The sequence below is a fragment of the Musa acuminata genome, chromosome BXJ2-4, assembly GCF_036884655.1.
Source record: "Musa acuminata AAA Group cultivar baxijiao chromosome BXJ2-4, Cavendish_Baxijiao_AAA, whole genome shotgun sequence".
Taxonomy (NCBI): Eukaryota; Viridiplantae; Streptophyta; class Magnoliopsida; order Zingiberales; family Musaceae; genus Musa; species Musa acuminata.
Window position 1 is genome coordinate 14,360,928 of NC_088341.1, and position 16,595 is coordinate 14,377,522.

The 16,595-nt window shown below is 42.7% G+C and overlaps 1 protein-coding gene across 1 annotated transcript; it reads right to left on the bottom strand.

The window, feature by feature from the left end:
- Window positions 1-469: 469 nt before the first annotated feature.
- Window positions 470-1,523, bottom strand: LOC103981759 (NDR1/HIN1-like protein 6). The gene has a single exon (XM_009398493.3). It carries the CDS (start codon window positions 1,438-1,440, stop codon window positions 664-666), a length of 777 nt encoding a protein of 258 aa, XP_009396768.2. The 5' UTR covers window positions 1,441-1,523; the 3' UTR covers window positions 470-663.
- Between the last annotated feature and the right edge of the window lie 15,072 nt (window positions 1,524-16,595).

A 16,595-nucleotide genomic window follows, 5' to 3' on the forward strand; every position in this document is an offset into this window, starting at 1 on the left:
TACGCTACATAGATTGTGAATTCTTGCGCCCGATGCAGCACAAAAACACATCGTCATCAGTACTCGACCGCCCACCCACGCGGTTAAATTGGAAAAAAAAAAAAATTCTAAAGCCAGCCCACCACACTCAGTCCACACCACGGCGGTGCACCGCACGCTCCCTCTGCAGTACCCATCAGTGGCGTTGTTACTGACATGGATCCATCGTGACACAACACTTATCCACATACAACACCACCACCACCACCACCACCAGACCGTGGAGCCCCTTTCTATCATGTGCCAATGCAAGTGGTGTTAGCGACACTTAACATCACCATGAAAGCATGCCCTCCACTTGTTATATTCCCTCCACCACCCTTGTTTACTTTTGATAGTGTCCATTCGAAAGTGATAACGACGATTCGAGGAAGGCGAAGAATCAAGGCAAATTGTCAACATAGATCATCGAAGAATTCCAATCCCCAAATACCAAAGAACACAAATATTAAGATCCAAGAAGGCCATCGGAACTGACAAATCAAATAGAGGGAGGTTTACAAAGGGGGAAAAAAATACTGTACTCCACTAGAGAGAGAAGGGGGGCAAAAAATCAATATAGATACCTTCCTTCTAATCTAATTTATTTTCCTTGCTTTTAACCTGGATAGCCAGTAATTGTTTCTAGATCGTCCAGTTCCAGATCTTGATTCGAAGTTTCACCTTGCATTTGGCCGACCCGGTGGTTGTGGCGGTGGCGTTGCCCTTGGCGACCACCGCCTCAATCCCGTCGCACGAAGCGCGGATGCCGAGGCGCTTCGACTTGAACCCTCCGATCTTGACCCCGGCCCTGGTGTCGAGCTCGATCTCCAAGGGGTACCGTTTCCTCTTTCTCAGATCCGACGCCTCCGTCGGGTCCAGGCTCCGCCCTGAGCTCGACACGGTGGTTTTGAGCACCGTGGTATTGTCGGTGCCCTGTGCGAAGCCCGGGATCGTCCCCTCACCTATCGTGACCCCGCCGGAGGAGGCGGAGATAGCGACGTCGTCGTAGACGAAGACGAGCTTCCTGTTGGGGTTGCGGGCGGTGACGGAGAGATCGAGGCGGGAGGTGAGGAGGTCGGCGGCGGAGAGGTTGAGGGCGGCAAGACGGAGCGAGGAGACGGAGAAGGTGGGGTGCTGGGGGCGGTAAAGGACGTAGAGGACGCCGGCGGCGATGGCAGCGAGGAAGACGAGGGCGATGAGAAAGAGGGTGAGCCAGAGGCAGCAGATGCAGCAGCATCCCCGGCGGCGGCGGCGGCGGGGCGGCGGCGGCTGGGGACGGTAGGGGAGGCGGTACTGCTGGGCCTTGGTTGGCGGGAAGGTGGGTCGCGCCCCGTTGGCTGTGGCGGCGCCGCCGTTGGCGGTGCCATTACCGTTGGCGAGTCGGGGAGGGTTGGAGTTGGGTTGCCTCGACGCCTCCATTGCCAACGACGTCTCTCTCTCTCTCTCTCCGTGTGACACGCACAATGAGACGCACCGCTGAAGTGGTAGTAGGAGAATAATTAGGGGGTGGCGAACCGCCACGGGTAACCGGAATTGTGGTGGCGAACCGCGTGGGACGTGTCGCCAGTTGGTTTAGTGGTCAATTGGTGACAGAGATGGACGGATAAATAGATATACTTTTGTGATAGTAGAACAAAAATCCAACCAATGGGAAGGACATGACAATTTTTCATAATTTTCACGGCGAAGCAACATCCGTGTGGTAGCACCGCCACGGGTAGCACTTCTAAACTCCCAACTCCTTATTTGATATAATAGATTAAGATTGTCTCATCAAAACGATAAACACAGAAACACAGGATGCTTGTCCGGTCGCGGCATCAGCAGCTACTACCCTCATCTTTAATCGTATTAATTAATACGACCGATCCGATGAACAACCTTTCATTGTCAGCTGCAAGAGCAACATAATTGAGCTACGCAAAATTCCAAGAGTACTCAAAATCTCTCGGTAATTGTCGCCCACCTGTTACAGTGGGTGCACCACCGCCACGAATTGAAGGTGAAACATCATGAATACGTCAGCGACGAGAGTTGGGACCCTCTCCCACTTTATGTATGTTCCTCCCTCCAATTCGGACAATCCTTGTCAAGGATGACATCATAATGATGGAATAGGTGGATTAACTATCATGCGATCTAGAGAGGACCCAAACCTAAGCCCAAGCCCCGGTGAACACGTCTTCCGAGTGTGTCCGCACATCGAATACGGCCAAAGCGCCGCTGCTGATGCCTTAATGGGTTTCGTATTAGCAAGTCGTCGGCATTGTCCATGTGAGTTGCAGCTCGGAATTGATATGGGAAGCAAAATGGGTATCGATCGAATTAGCAAGTCTAGCTTGACATTGTCAAATTAGGATACTGACATAGTTAAAGTAACGGGTACCCTCTCGGTTGTTCCTCCTCCCAGCTTGATTACCTGAAACAACATCTCGCCCGGGAAGAGCCAAAGGCTGAAACTAAAACATGCAGCAATAATAAACCGGCGAACCTTCTATGGGCCTAACTGGACTCTGAGACAAAAGCCGGTATCTTCAGACTTCATCTTGCCCCCTATGAGCCCATTAGACTATCATTCGCGGAATTGGTGGAGTTGAGCTCTTTCCTAGATCCAATCCATATACTCGATGAATCGGTTGCAATGATTTATATTACATGAAAGATTTTAGTTTAGAATTACTTATCTGTGAAGAATATCAGGGAATGCATTTTCATACAAGTCGTAAATTGACTCTCAAAGCATAATCTCATATCATAAAGGATCGAAAGAGTACTAAGTCAAAAATAATGAATGTTTAAAAACCTAAGATACCCCTAAAATTCTTACACACATAATGATTTGTCCAAAAAAAATTTAAAATTATTTAGTATTCTAAATAATAGTCAAATGATAGTTATCCAATGAAAATTAATAACAATGGCATAAGGTAGGTAATATTTAATACTTTATGATGATAAAAATTTAAATTTAAGTTTAAAGGAATAATTCTAAGATTATTTATTTTAGAGTGATAGATATAAAATCAGGAAGTATTCTCTCAAACGGACAACACGCCACTTATCCATCCTCATTACATTTAACGTCACAATAAAATTACTTTGTGTGCTTTGCTTTAGCGATCGTACTATTTGAAAAATGATTGCACATCAAAGGGAGTGCTGATTTGAGATCGTTACCCCGGGTTCTATCCTCTTATTTAAAAAGGACATCATTCGTTCCATGTGTTTCATAACTAGTGGACAATCCTAATTCCAATGTAATGAAGCACCAGAATGGATCCTTGCCTTGTTTGACAAGCGTGCGTAAACGGAGACCCCTTTCTGGGGCTCAAACATTCCCAATTACGACTCCGATTATGAATCAAAACACATGACACACATCCTTCGTGATAGTAGTCAACAGAAGGGGACAATGCATTTCTAGATGTCTAGCACATTCTCTCGGTATGAGATAAGTCGCCCGATGAGGCGGCACACGAGGCACTCTGCCATCTTATAAATGAGTAAAATTGTCATGCGTATTTCAAACGAGACTACAGACCATCAAGAGAGAGAACGAAAATCATAGCGATGATCAATCATTCTCCACCACCAAATAAGAGGAGGTAAGAATAGTCTTCGGTATTTCTTCTTGACTTTAGTCTCTTTTAATCCTTTTGCTCTCTAGTTGGACTACGTGTTTCCGATCTCTGAATGCTTGTTGGAATCTGCTGGAACGATCCTAATATTCTTGCAAATAATTTATCCTCGATTTGTAAATTCCCTTTTGTTTCTGTCGATCTCTTGGTTGGTTTAGTTATCTCTAGTGTGGATATTTTCTAATTCATGGTGGCTGAAAATTGATCGCTTGTGTTGAGGAAGTGACTTGATTTTAAACAAGTTACTTGTTCGATCGTGGTTTTGGGTCTGATTCTTGGGTCTGATTCTTTGAGAGACACATGTGGAATCAAGATTTTTCTTGTTTGTCTTATCAGGTTTTTATCTATGGTGTTCATCCATCCCTTGATATGACTTTAGAAAAGCTGATTAGATTTGGTTAGGAGTGAGTCTACGGTATTGTTAGAACCCTTGCAGATTCTAAACTTGGGGTTGATCTTTTTAGGGGATCGGCCTCCTTGGAACTCTATAGGGGTTCCTCCCTCCAAGTTGCTGCTCAAAGGCTGCAGAAAAGATTCATCTATTGCTTATGAAAAGAGAAGGAATAAATGGCTATTTATAGGGCTTCTAAACCCTAACTCCTAATAGGACTCCTACTTAAGACTCTTACTTCTAACCAACTCCTAGTAGGACTCCTAGTCAAGACTCCTATTCCCTTACAACTCCTAATTCTTCTCTAAGAAAACACCTCCTACATAAATGCCCCTCTCAATTAGGACTCTCCTAGCTAGAGTCCTAACCAAATGTCCCTCTCAATTAGGACTCTCCTAGCTAGAGTCATAACAGTTTTATATGAATGTCCCTCTCAATTAGGACTCTCCAAGCTAGAGTCCTAACAGACCCGCCCTCTTCAAATCGGCCTTGTCCTCGAGGTTGATGATTCGTGAATTCTGGGAATTTGATCTTCAAGTCGTCATAGTTCTCCCAAGTGGCATCTTCTATTGTTAGGTTCGCCCACTGTATTAGCACTTCATTAGTGGGTCATCATCGTCGAGTCACGATCCGTCGATCAATAATAGCACTTGGCTGGGTCTGGAGTTCTCTTTGTGTAGTCATATTTGGTGGGTGGCTTTGGGCTGTCTCCAAGCACCTATTTAAAACTTTCGTCTGGCCGTCGGTTTGTGGTTGATATGTTATACTCCTTTTCAATTTAGTACCCTGCATATGAAATAACTTTGTCCAAAATCTGCTCGTGAAGATGCAAGTAGAATTTATCGTAAGCACAATGCGTCCCTTATAGTGTAATTCTTTTGAGTCCCAATTGTAATGAGCCATGGGGCTTGGTGCTTCCTCCAATTTTTTTTATAATCTTACTAGTCTCTGAATCTTCCTGCCATTCCATCTTAATATCCTTAAGAAAGTCGCTGGTCGGAAGTGAAACGGTCGAAACTTCAACTTGCTCGGGTAGCTGCGAAAGCGCATCTGCAAGAACATTCTCTTTCCCCTTTTTGTATATTATTTCATAATCAAATCCAAGATGTTTTAGTACCCTTTTTTGCTGCTCAGGGGATGATATTTTTCGCTCCAAAAAGTACTTGAGGCTTTTATGGTCGGTTTTAATTTGAAATCGTCGGCCAATCAAGTAGGGTCTCCACCTCGTTGCTGCGCGCACAATGGCGAGCATCTCCTTATCATATGTTGACTTATTTGGATGGGAGGGAGATAATGCCTTGCTAGTGTATATGAGTGGTCGACCATCTTGCATGAGAATGGCTCCAATTCCGACTCTAGATGCGTCGGCCTCAATAATGAAGGGTCGGTTGAAATCTGGTAGTGTTAGCACCGGCGTCGTCGTCATGGCTACCTTAAGTTTGTCGAAGGCAGCGGAGGCTCTGTCCGACCATTGGAAGACATCTTTTTTCAGTAAGGAAGTAAGTGGTGCACTGATCTCTCCATAGTTTTTCACGAACTTGCAGTAGTAGCCTGTTAAACCCAGAAAGCCATGTAGTAATTTTATGTTCCTCGGGGTCAGCCAGTTTTGCATTGCTCCAATTTTGAAGGGGTCTACTGCCACACCTTCCTCTGATATGATATGCCCAAGATATTCCACCTTCTTATGAAGAAAGCAAAAATTCATAGTGGTTGTTGTGTGTTCAAAAGGTGGTTTTCGGTGTGTCTTCTTCGCATACTCATATTTGATGATACCCGGATCGAAGGTCCAGCTTTGTGAAGATTTATGCTTGTTGAATCTCGTATTTTGATGATGAAACTACTTGATATATGTTTATGATTTAATCTGCGTTTTGAGTGACGTAGGATGCCTCGATCAGGATGAGACAATTAAAGCAGGAAAATCATGTTGTGCCAGAGGAACATGTCAGAAGATTGGACGTCGGGCCGGTGGATCGGTCGACGTATCGACAGAAGGCTTCGGGTCGTGGACTCGGGCATCGGGCCAAGAAGAGCGAGTATTGTGCCAAGGATATCGGAGTTGCGGAGTCAACTGGCCGATTGGGCAATAGGCTGCAGGAAAGGACGATGCGCCGAAGAATCGGACGAAGCGTCGAGGGACCAATGACATGCCGGACAACTTGGTTAATTACTTAGGATTAATTGTCTCGATCGAAGTTTTTGTTTTGAGTGTGCAGGATTAACTACGATGAAAGTTAGACAAGCAGCAGGAGTTGCGCCGGAGTCAAGTTCATGATCACGTTGGGAGTTCGAGAGTTCGACGGAAGTTCGGACGGTCGTCGGAGGTTCTGCGAGAATAGATCCGAGAAGTCCAGAAGCTTGCCAAGCGAAGCTCGTCGGAACTTGCCAAGTGGATCGTCGCAAAGTCCAGGAGTTTGCCGGAAGTCCGCAGGAGCATCACCGAGGGTTCATCGGATGATCGACGGAAGTTCGCCGGAAACTCGCCGGAAGAAGCGATTGACGCACCGAAGCAAAGCTGCAGAAATTGTCTTAGATCTAATCGTAGTTAGCATGTTGATTAAGTTAGAAAATGGGAGGTGATCCCATTAGCTTAATCTTGGGGCAATTGGGCCCTTGAAAGACTGAAATTGGGCCGAATGGAGCTAACCATTCGGACCCTGATTGCACCAGGAGGTGCAACCGCCTAGGCCAGGAGGTGGCACCACCTGGGCTAAGCCTCCCAGCGAGATTGGGAGGTGCAACCGCCCCAGCCAGGAGGTGGCACCGCCTGAGCTCAGTCTTCGAGCTAGACTGGGCGGTGCAACCTCCTTGACAGAGAGGTGGCACCGCCTGAGCTCGGTCTTCGAGCTCTGGCAGAGAGGTGCAACCGCCCCTGACAGAGGTAGCACCGCCCAGAGGCTCAATCTTCGAGCTCTGCCAGGCGGTGCAACCTCTCCAGTCAGGAGGTGCAACCGCCTGATCCCGGAATTTCGGGATTTGATCGTTTTGAGCTCCAAATTTGAATTGGGTTGGGGCCTATAAATACCCCACTCATTCAGCACTGAAAGCACAGAACACACACTCGAAATCTTGCTATCTTTCTGTGTTTCTTAGAGCTCAAAACTGCTAGTTCTCGTCTTTCTATTCTTCAAGTTTGAATTGTAAAGAGAGGAGAGAAAACTTCTGTAAGGGTTGTCTCCTAAGCCCGTCAAAAGGAGTGAATCTGTAAGAGGGTAGCTGGCCTTCGCCTATTGAAGGAAGGCCTCTAGTTGACGTCGGTGACCTCGTCGGTGGAGGAAGCCAAAAGTAGAGTAGGTCAAGACTGACCGAACCACTCTAAATCTCTGGTTTGCGTTTACTTTGAGCACTTTATCATTACTGCAAACCTCCTACATAGCTACTGCTCTCTGCGCCTTTACGAACAAGTTTCTAAGTGCTGATCTTTCCGAATCTACATTCAGACGTAAATCGGTGTTTTCATACATTACATTTTACGATTACGTTTTGTAACTGCAAACTGTCTTCTACGCTTTTACGAACGAGTTTCTTTGCAGTTTACATTTACGTTTTGATTCTATTTATAACTGCAAACTATCTTCTGCAATTTTGCGAACGAGTTTCAAGGTTTAGACGAAAATCTGCATTTAGACGTAAAACTGCATTTAGACGTAAATCGGCTTTCCTCGTACAATTATCATATTTCAGTTTACGTTTACGTCTTGATTTCAATTGCATACTGCCTTCTGGGAGTCTACAAACGAGTTTCAAAGTTCAGACGTAAATCTGCGTTTAGACGTAAATCTACGTTTAGACGTAAATCTGCGTTTAGACGTAAATCTGCTTTTTGCAGATTACTTTTTGAGCTGTACAATAGCAGCACACTGTCTTTATACTTCTGCTTAAACTGCTTTTGATCTAAACAAGTGATTTACGCAATCTGAGCTTAAACGTAAACTGCGCTTAGACGCAAACTGTGTTTAGACGCAAACTGCGCTTAGACGCAAACTGCGCTTAGACGCAATCTGAGCTTAGACGCAGTCTGCATTTAGACGCAAACTGCATTTAGACGCAAACTGTGTTTAGACGTAAACTGCACTTAATCATAAGTAATCTTAGAATCGGCTTTTACATCAAAATAGTTTTTATCGAATGAACGCAGCCTTCGTTTTTAATCGCTGAAAGATTTCCGCTGCACTAATTCACCTCCCCCCCTCTTAGTGCTCTCGATCCTAACAATTGGTATCAGAGCGGGGTATTTCTCATTTCGGATTTACACCCGAGAGAAATGGCTCTTCAAGAGGGCTTTTCGGTCTTTCGTCCACCGTTCTTTAACGGATTGGACTACACTTATTGGAAAACTCGAATGAGAGTTTTCTTGATTTCTCTAAATCTGGATTTATGGAATATCGTTGAAAACGGTTTTCAACTTCCCTCTAAACCGATGAACGAATGGTCGGATTTAGAGAAGAAGTATTTTTCTTTAAACGCAAAGGCTATGAATGCCTTATTTTGCGCTTTAGACAAAAATGAGTTCAATCGGGTTTCTTTGTGCGAAACGGCTTTCGATATTTGGCGCACTCTTGAAATCACGCATGAGGGAACTAGTAGAGTCAAAGACTCGAAAGTTAATATTTTACTACATGATTTCGAGCTTTTTCATATGAAACCAAGCGAAACCGTTGTTGACATGTACACCCGTTTTACGGATGTCGTCAATGGTTTAAAATCACTTGGTAAAAGCTTTTCGGATTTTGAACTTGTTAACAAAGTTTTGCGCTCACTTTCTAAAACTTGGGATTCAAAAGTAACTGCTATTCAAGAATCGAAAAACTTGAACCAATTTTCACTTGAAGAACTAATTGGTTCATTGATCACATATGAAATGACGTGCAATGCACGTGAAGAACTTGAGAACCACCTTCCAAAGAACAAGAAGGATTTGGGACATAGAACATTTGAAGACCACTCGAGCATAAGTTCAAGTGATGGTGAACTTAAACTACAAATGAAACAAAAATTAAAAAGTAAAAAGAACGGAACTACTTGCTTTGAACGCAAGAAGAAGAACAAAAATTGGGATGAATCGAGCTCCTCTGAAGACGAGGAGAAAATCAACAAAGGTGAGGTGGCAAACTACGCCTTTACGCCTTTCGACGCTGAGGTAATCAAAATGCCTTTAATTTACTTCGAAATTACATGATGTTTTTCATGATGCATTTTTCTTTTTCTTTAAATTTTCTTGAAAATTGCATTTTTAATAATTTAATAATGAAAATGCAAAAATATGATCATGCTTGTAATTTTGAAAATGATAATGAAAATTGCATGTCTTATGTTAGTGCAAGATAGAAATCTAATAATTGTACACCTAGTAAGATTAAATCTTATTTATGTGCTTGAGAAGCAAGAATGTATATTTTGATGATTTTCATATTGCTTTTCAATGACGATACATGGCTTTTATCTGGAAGGCTTGATATTTTTCATTGTCTTTGTTTGTTAAATATGATGTATGATTTTGACATAAGAATAAAGATTTGAGATTTTAAAGTTATACATGATGATGGTTTTATGATGAAATTCATTTCACGATCCTAAACGTTGATGCATGTTTTCATTTGACATAAATGAAAAGGCATGCTAACATGAAATCGATCACTTAAGATGAAACACTTAAAGAAAAGGGGAGAAATATATGAATTGATGCTATAAACACTATGCTATGATTATCCCATGCTTGCATCACCAAGAAATATATGATTGCTATCATTGCTATATGCCTTGTATCAAGATATCAAACAAAATCTTGCTTCACAGTTTTACGCATTGATATCTTACCATATGATGAAATGCTACAATTGATGAATACTTGAAATGTAATCCTCTATCTTATTGATTTTTCAATAAATCTATGCTTGTCATACATGAATTTATTGAATCTAATTTTGAGGATGATTTCAGATTTGACAAATGCTTGATTCGTATTTATGACATAAGATACACTTTAAATATGAATCATGCATCAATCATGTTAAATGCTTCAATCATTTTCTATCTCTAGAGTTCTCGATTTTGATGAAATACAAGTGATAAATTCATTTATGATATCTTGTAAATCACTTGAATTATGAATGAGTTTTTTATGATGCGTTAAAAGAATCACTTAAAAAGAAAATGATTTTCCCATCTTATCGAGATTAATGATTTCATGATATTGTGTGAATCTCAAAATTGATTTTGATGAAATAGTAATAACGTTATTCATGTTATGAATCTTAAAAATGATAATATGCTTCATGTGATAATATGAATACATGAAACACTTATGATATTCCGTGTATTCATAAAATATTTATCTCATCATCCAATAACTCTTCTTGATATTGCTTATGAGATGAAATGAAATAATGCATGAAATACAAATGAGGAGTCAATGATCATGCATAATAGGATGTAATGAATTCTGACATTTAGATACCATCGTTTGAATATCTATGATTATGTTGCCAAAATGATATATCATGAATGCTTGAATATCATGTTTGATATGCTCATGATGATGATTGATTTTTCGGTATCGTGCATAAAAAAAAAAATGAAATGTAATGTTAATGAATTTGTGCATTGAAACTATAATGATGCACAAATAAGAATGATTACTTACCTTTGTCATGATTTAGAAATTGATGTAAAGGGTTTTTTCCTTTTTTTTGACAATGACAAAGGGGGAGATAGATTGCTAGCACAATTCAAGAAAAAGGCAAAAATTACAAAAGAGAAGAAATTGCTATCTTGAACATCACCGAAAATTGCTAGCTTGAAATGTCAAGAAAATGCAAAAACTTGTTTATTTTCTTGCACATCTAAAGAGAAGATGCAAATGTAACACTTGCCAAATTGTTTGCTTGCCTCATGTAAAACATTATCTCTTGCTAGTTTGGCATTTTGCTAGCTTGCACTTTGCAACGAAAGCAAAAATGACAATTCTCAAAAGAGAAGAAAGAGCTTGTTATCTTGAACATCACAAGCTTGTCAAACAAAAATTGCAAAAGTGCTATCTTGCCTATCTCAAGAAGAAAAACTTGCATATCGTAAAAATTTGCTAGCTTGCAACTTGCATATTTCAAGAAGCAAGAGTTGCCTTCTTGAACATCTCTAAATTGCTAGCTTGCAAGTTTTAAAATGTTGCAACATTGCTAGCTTGCATGTTATAAAAGTGCTATCTTGTATGCTGTAAAACTTGCATATCTAAAACTTGATAGCTTGAATGTTCTAAGCATGATGTAACATTTGCTAAATTTTCCGGCTTCAAAACTGCATGATGATAAAACTTGATATTATGTTTTTCATGCAATGAGTTGAACCAATATCATAAACACTTGATTGTGGTACTTCTCCTTTTTGTTGATGACAAAGGGGGAGAAGTATGTTGATGACATCACATGTTATGCATAAGTTTATGATGACATGTTGCTTGGATTTTTGAATCCAAGAGTTTCTATTAATATGGCATATTGATAGGGGGAGTTTGTTTAAACTCTGGGAGTTAAGGTTAACTCCGTTTATGATGACATGTTGCTTAGATTTTTGAATCTAAGAGTTTCTATCAATATGGCATATTGATAGGGGGAGTTTGTTTAAACTCCGGGAGTTAAGTTTAACTCCGTCATCAAGTAGTTGTCATCATCGAAAAGGGGGAGTTTGTTGAATCTTGTATTTTGATGATGAAACTACTTGATATATGTTTATGATTTAATCTGCGTTTTGAGTGACGCAGGATGCCTTGATCAGGATGAGACAATTAAAGCAGGAAAATCATGTTGTGCCGGAGGAACATGTCAGAAGATTGGACGTCGGGCCGGTGGATCGGTCGACGTATCGACAGAAGGCTTCGGGTCGTGGACTCGGGCATCGGGCCAAGAAGAGCGGGTATTATGCCAAGGATATCGGAGTTGCGGAGTCAACTGGCCGATTGGGCAATAGGCTGCAGGAAAGGACGATGCGCCGAAGAATCGGACGAAGCGTCGAGGGACCAATGACATGCCGGACAACTTGGTTAATTGCTTAGGATTAATTGTCTCGATCGAAGTTTTTGTTTTGAGTGTGCAGGATTAACTACGATGAAAGTTAGACAAGCAGCAGGAGTTGCGCCGGAGTCAAGTTCATGATCACGTTGGGAGTTCAAGAGTTCGACGGAAGTTCGGACGGTCGTCGGAGGTTCTGCGAGAATATATCCGAGAAGTCCAGAAGCTTGCCAAGCGAAGCTCATCGGAACTTGCCAAGTGGATCGTCGCAAAGTCCAGGAGTTTGCCGGAAGTCCGCAGGAGCATCACCGAGGGTTCATCGGATAATCGACGGAAGATCGCCGGAAACTCGTCGGAAGAAGCGATTGACGCACCGAAGCAAAGCTGCAGAAATTGTCTTAGATCTAATCGTAGTTAGCATGTTGATTAAGTTGGAAAATGGGAGGTGATCCCATTAGCTTAATCTTGGGGCAATTGGGCCCCTGAAAGACTGAAATTGGGCCGAATGGAGCTAACCATTCGGACCCTGATTGCACCAGGAGGTGCAACCGCCTAGGCCAGGAGGTGGCACCGCCTGGGCTAAGCCTCCCAGTGAGATTGGGAGGTGCAACCGCCCCAGCCAGGAGGTGGCACCGCCTGAGCTCAGTCTTCGAGCTAGACTGGGCGGTGCAACCTCCCTGACAGAGAGGTGGCACTGCCTGAGCTCGGTCTTCGAGCTCTGGCAGAGAGGTGTAACCGCCCCTGACAGAGGTAGCACCGCCCAGAGGCTCAATCTTCGAGCTCTGCCAGGCGGTGCAACCTCTCCAGTCAGGAGGTGCAACCGCCTGATCCCGGAATTCCGGGATTTGATCGTTTTGAGCTCCAAATTTGAATTGGGTTGGGGCCTATAAATACCCCACCCATTCAGCACTGAAAGCACAGAACACACACTGAAAGCACATAACACGCACTGAAAGCACTGAAAGCCTCAAAACTGCTAGTTCTCCTCTTTCTATTCTTCAAGTTTGAATTGTAAAGAGAGGAGAGAAAACTTCTGTAAGGGTTGTCTGTTAGAACCCTTGCAGATTCTAAACTTGGGGTTGATCTCTTTAGGGGATCGGCCTCCTTGGAACTCTATAGGGGTTCCACCCTCCAAGTTGCTGCTCAAAGGCTGCAGAAAAGATTCATCTATTGCCTGAGAAAAGAGGAGGAATACATGGCTATTTATAGGGCTTCTAAACCCTAACTCCTAATAGGACTCCTACTTAAGACTCTTACTTCTAACCAACTCCTAATAGGACTCCTACTCAAGACTCCTATTCCCTTACAACTCCTAATTCTTCTCTAAGAAAAAACCTCCTACATGAATGTCCCTCTCAATTAGGACTCTCCTATCTAAAGTCCTAACAGTTTTACATGAATGTCCCTCTCAATTAGGACTCTCCTAGCTAGAGTCCTAACAAACCCGCCCTCTTCAAATCAGCCTTGTCCTCGAGGCTGACGATTCATGAATTTTGAGAATTTGATCTTCAAGTCATCATAGTTCTCCAAAGTGGCATCTTCTGTTAGTAGGTTTGCCCACTGTATTAGCAATTCAGTAGTGGATCGTCGTCGTCGAGTCATAATCCGTCGATCAATAATGGCACTTGGCTGAGTCTGAAGTCCTCCTTGGGTAGTCATATTTGGTGGGTGGCTTTGGGCTATCCCCAAGCACTTATTTACAACTTCTGTCTGGCCATCGGTTTGTGAGTGATATGACATACTCCTTTTCAATTTAGTACTCTTATAGTGTAATTCTTTTGAGTCCCAATTGTAATGAGCTACGGAGCTTGGTGCTTCCTCCAATTTTTTTATAATCTTACTAGTCTCTGAATCTTCCTACCATTCCATCTTAATATTCTCAAGGAAGTCGCTGGTCGGAAGTGAAATGGCCAAAACTTCAACTTGCTCGGGTAGCTGCGAAAGCGCATCTGCAAGAACATTCTCTTTCCCCTTTTTGTAAGTTATTTCATAATCAAATCCAAGAAGTTTTGTTACCCAGTTTTGCTGCTCAGGGGATGATATCTTTCGCTCCAAAAAGTACTTGAGGCTTTTATGGTCGGTTTTAATTTGAAATCGTTGACCAATCAAGTAGGGTCTCCACCTCGTTGCTGCGCGCACAATGGCGAGCATCTCCTTATCATATGTTGACTTATTTTGATGGGAGGGAGATAATGCCTTGCTTGTGTATGCGAGTGGTCGACCATCTTGCATGAGAATTGCTCCAATTCTGACTCCAGATACGTCGGCCTCAATAATGAAGGGTCGGTTGAAATCTGGTAGTGTTAGCACCGGCGTCGTCGTCATGGCTGCCTTAAGTTTGTCGAAGGCAACGGAGGCTCTGTACGACCATTGGAAGACATCTTTTTTCAGAAAGGAAATAAGTGGTGCACTGATCTCTCCATAGTTTTTCACGAACTTGCAGTAGTAGCCTGTTAAACCCAGAAAGCCATGTAGCAATTTTATGTTCCTCGGGGTCAGCCAATTTTGCATTGCTCCAATTTTGAAGGGGTCTACTACCACACCTTCCTCTGATATGATATGCCCAAGATATTCCACCTTCTTTTGAAGAAAGCAAAAATTCATAGTGGTTATTGTGTGTTCAAAAGGTGGTTTTCGGTATGTCTTCTTCGCATACTCGTATTTGATGATACCCGGATAGAAGGTCCAACTTTGTGAAGATTTGTGCTCCCTTTCATCTTACAACTCATCTACTACTGGAATAGGGTATTTATCCTTAATGGTTATGCCATTTAGAGTTCGGTAATCAACATATAATCGCCATATTCCATCCTTCTTTCGTATGAGGAGCACCGGTGAAGAGTAGGGGCTACAACATGGCCGAATAACTCCTGTTTTGAGCATCTCTTTTACATTCCTTTCTATTTCATCCTTCTGGAGATGTGGATACTGATATGGCTGAGCATTTGCTGGAGATTGGCCTGGAAGAATCATTATACAATGATCATGCCGACGGGTAAGAGGTAGGTTGCGTAGTTCGTCAAATATATCTGAAAATTCAGCAAGCAAAGGAAGTAGATATGGATCTTCCAATTTTGTTGGCTCTCCCTTAGTTTGCTGCTCAAGTTGTACCAAAAAGCCACTGCATGCTTTATGCAAAACCTTCTTCATTTGTTGTGTGCAAATCATCGTTACGTCGCCCCCACGTTTCCCGTGCAGTATCACCTGTTTCTCCTTACTGTAAAATTTCATAATTAGTTTCATAAAATTCCAAGAAAAATTACCTAATGTTGTCAACCATTTAATTCTGAGCATGGCCTCATGATCATCAAGAGGGAGAAGGAAGAAATCTGTAATTATCTCTTGGTCCTACAGCAATAGTTTCTCCTGCGGGCGCCTACGATCACACTTCAAAATCCGTCTGTCGGTGACCTTAACATCAAACCTGCAACGATTCTCGATAGGTAATGCTATTCGGATAGCAACCTTACTGTTTAGGATATTATTAGTGCTGCCCGTGTCGATGAAAACAGTGATCAGTTGTTGTTTGAGAAGGCCTCCAACTTTCATCATTTGCGGGTTTGAGTAGCCGGCTAGTGCATGTACCGTAACTTCGGTCGGTTGTGGCTCTTCTTCTGCATCTTCTTCTTTATGTTCAATGCTCTCTTCTGGATGTTCAATGACCTCTTCTTCTACTGGTTCAATGATAAAAAGTCTCCCTTTACTACAACGATGCTCATGGCTCCACGGCTCGTCGCAATGCCAACATAACCCCTTCGCAGATCGCTCCTGAAGCTCTTCTCTTGTCAACCTTTTTGGTGCAGGGACTCGGTCAACAGTAGGGGGGGCTAAGGGCTTCAATATTACTGGTTGAGGAGTGACCCTAGTCCTTCGAGCTTCATGGTTGAATTGCTCCTCTTGATGTCGTGCGAAAGATATGGCTGCCATAAGCGTGTACGGTTGTCGCGCTTTAACTTCTCCTCGGATCTCCGGCTTCAAGCCCTCAATAAATGTCCTCAATAGCTATTTTTGAGACCAATCAAGAGTTTGATTAGATAACCTTTCAAACCTGGTTTGGTACTCCTGAATGGTGGAGGTTTTTGTCGGATCTTTGCTAGTTGTCCGTCAATATTCTCGTAATCGGTTGGTCTGAAGCGGATCAGCAGTCCTTCTTTGAATTGTTGCCATGAAAGGACTCTATAAGTATGTTCAAACCAGTCAAACCACTGTATAGCATCCCCTTCAAGATGTATAGCTGTAATTTTCACCATAGATGCATCCGCGGTTTTATGGTACTGAAAATATCGCTCCGCATGCAAGATCCAAACAATCGGGTCTCCTTCTTCCCATCTAGGGAAGTCCACCCTTATGCATGGATAGTTGGGATCGATCATAGAGCCTCCCCTCCCTTGGAACTCATCTCTTCGGGCCTGGTGCGATTGGGCAAAGCTCTCTCCGTGATATGATTTTTTCGGGCTTAGTAGTCGGCCCAATCTGAGTTCGGTAAAGAGCGTCTGAATCTTATCCTCCATTCGCGCCTCCAAGGCTTCGAATTTAGCATTG

Coding starts and splice junctions, on each gene's coding strand:
- LOC103981759 (XM_009398493.3), bottom strand. CDS start 1,440: ATGGAGGCGTCGAGGCAACCCAACTCCAACCCTCCCCGACTCGCCAAC.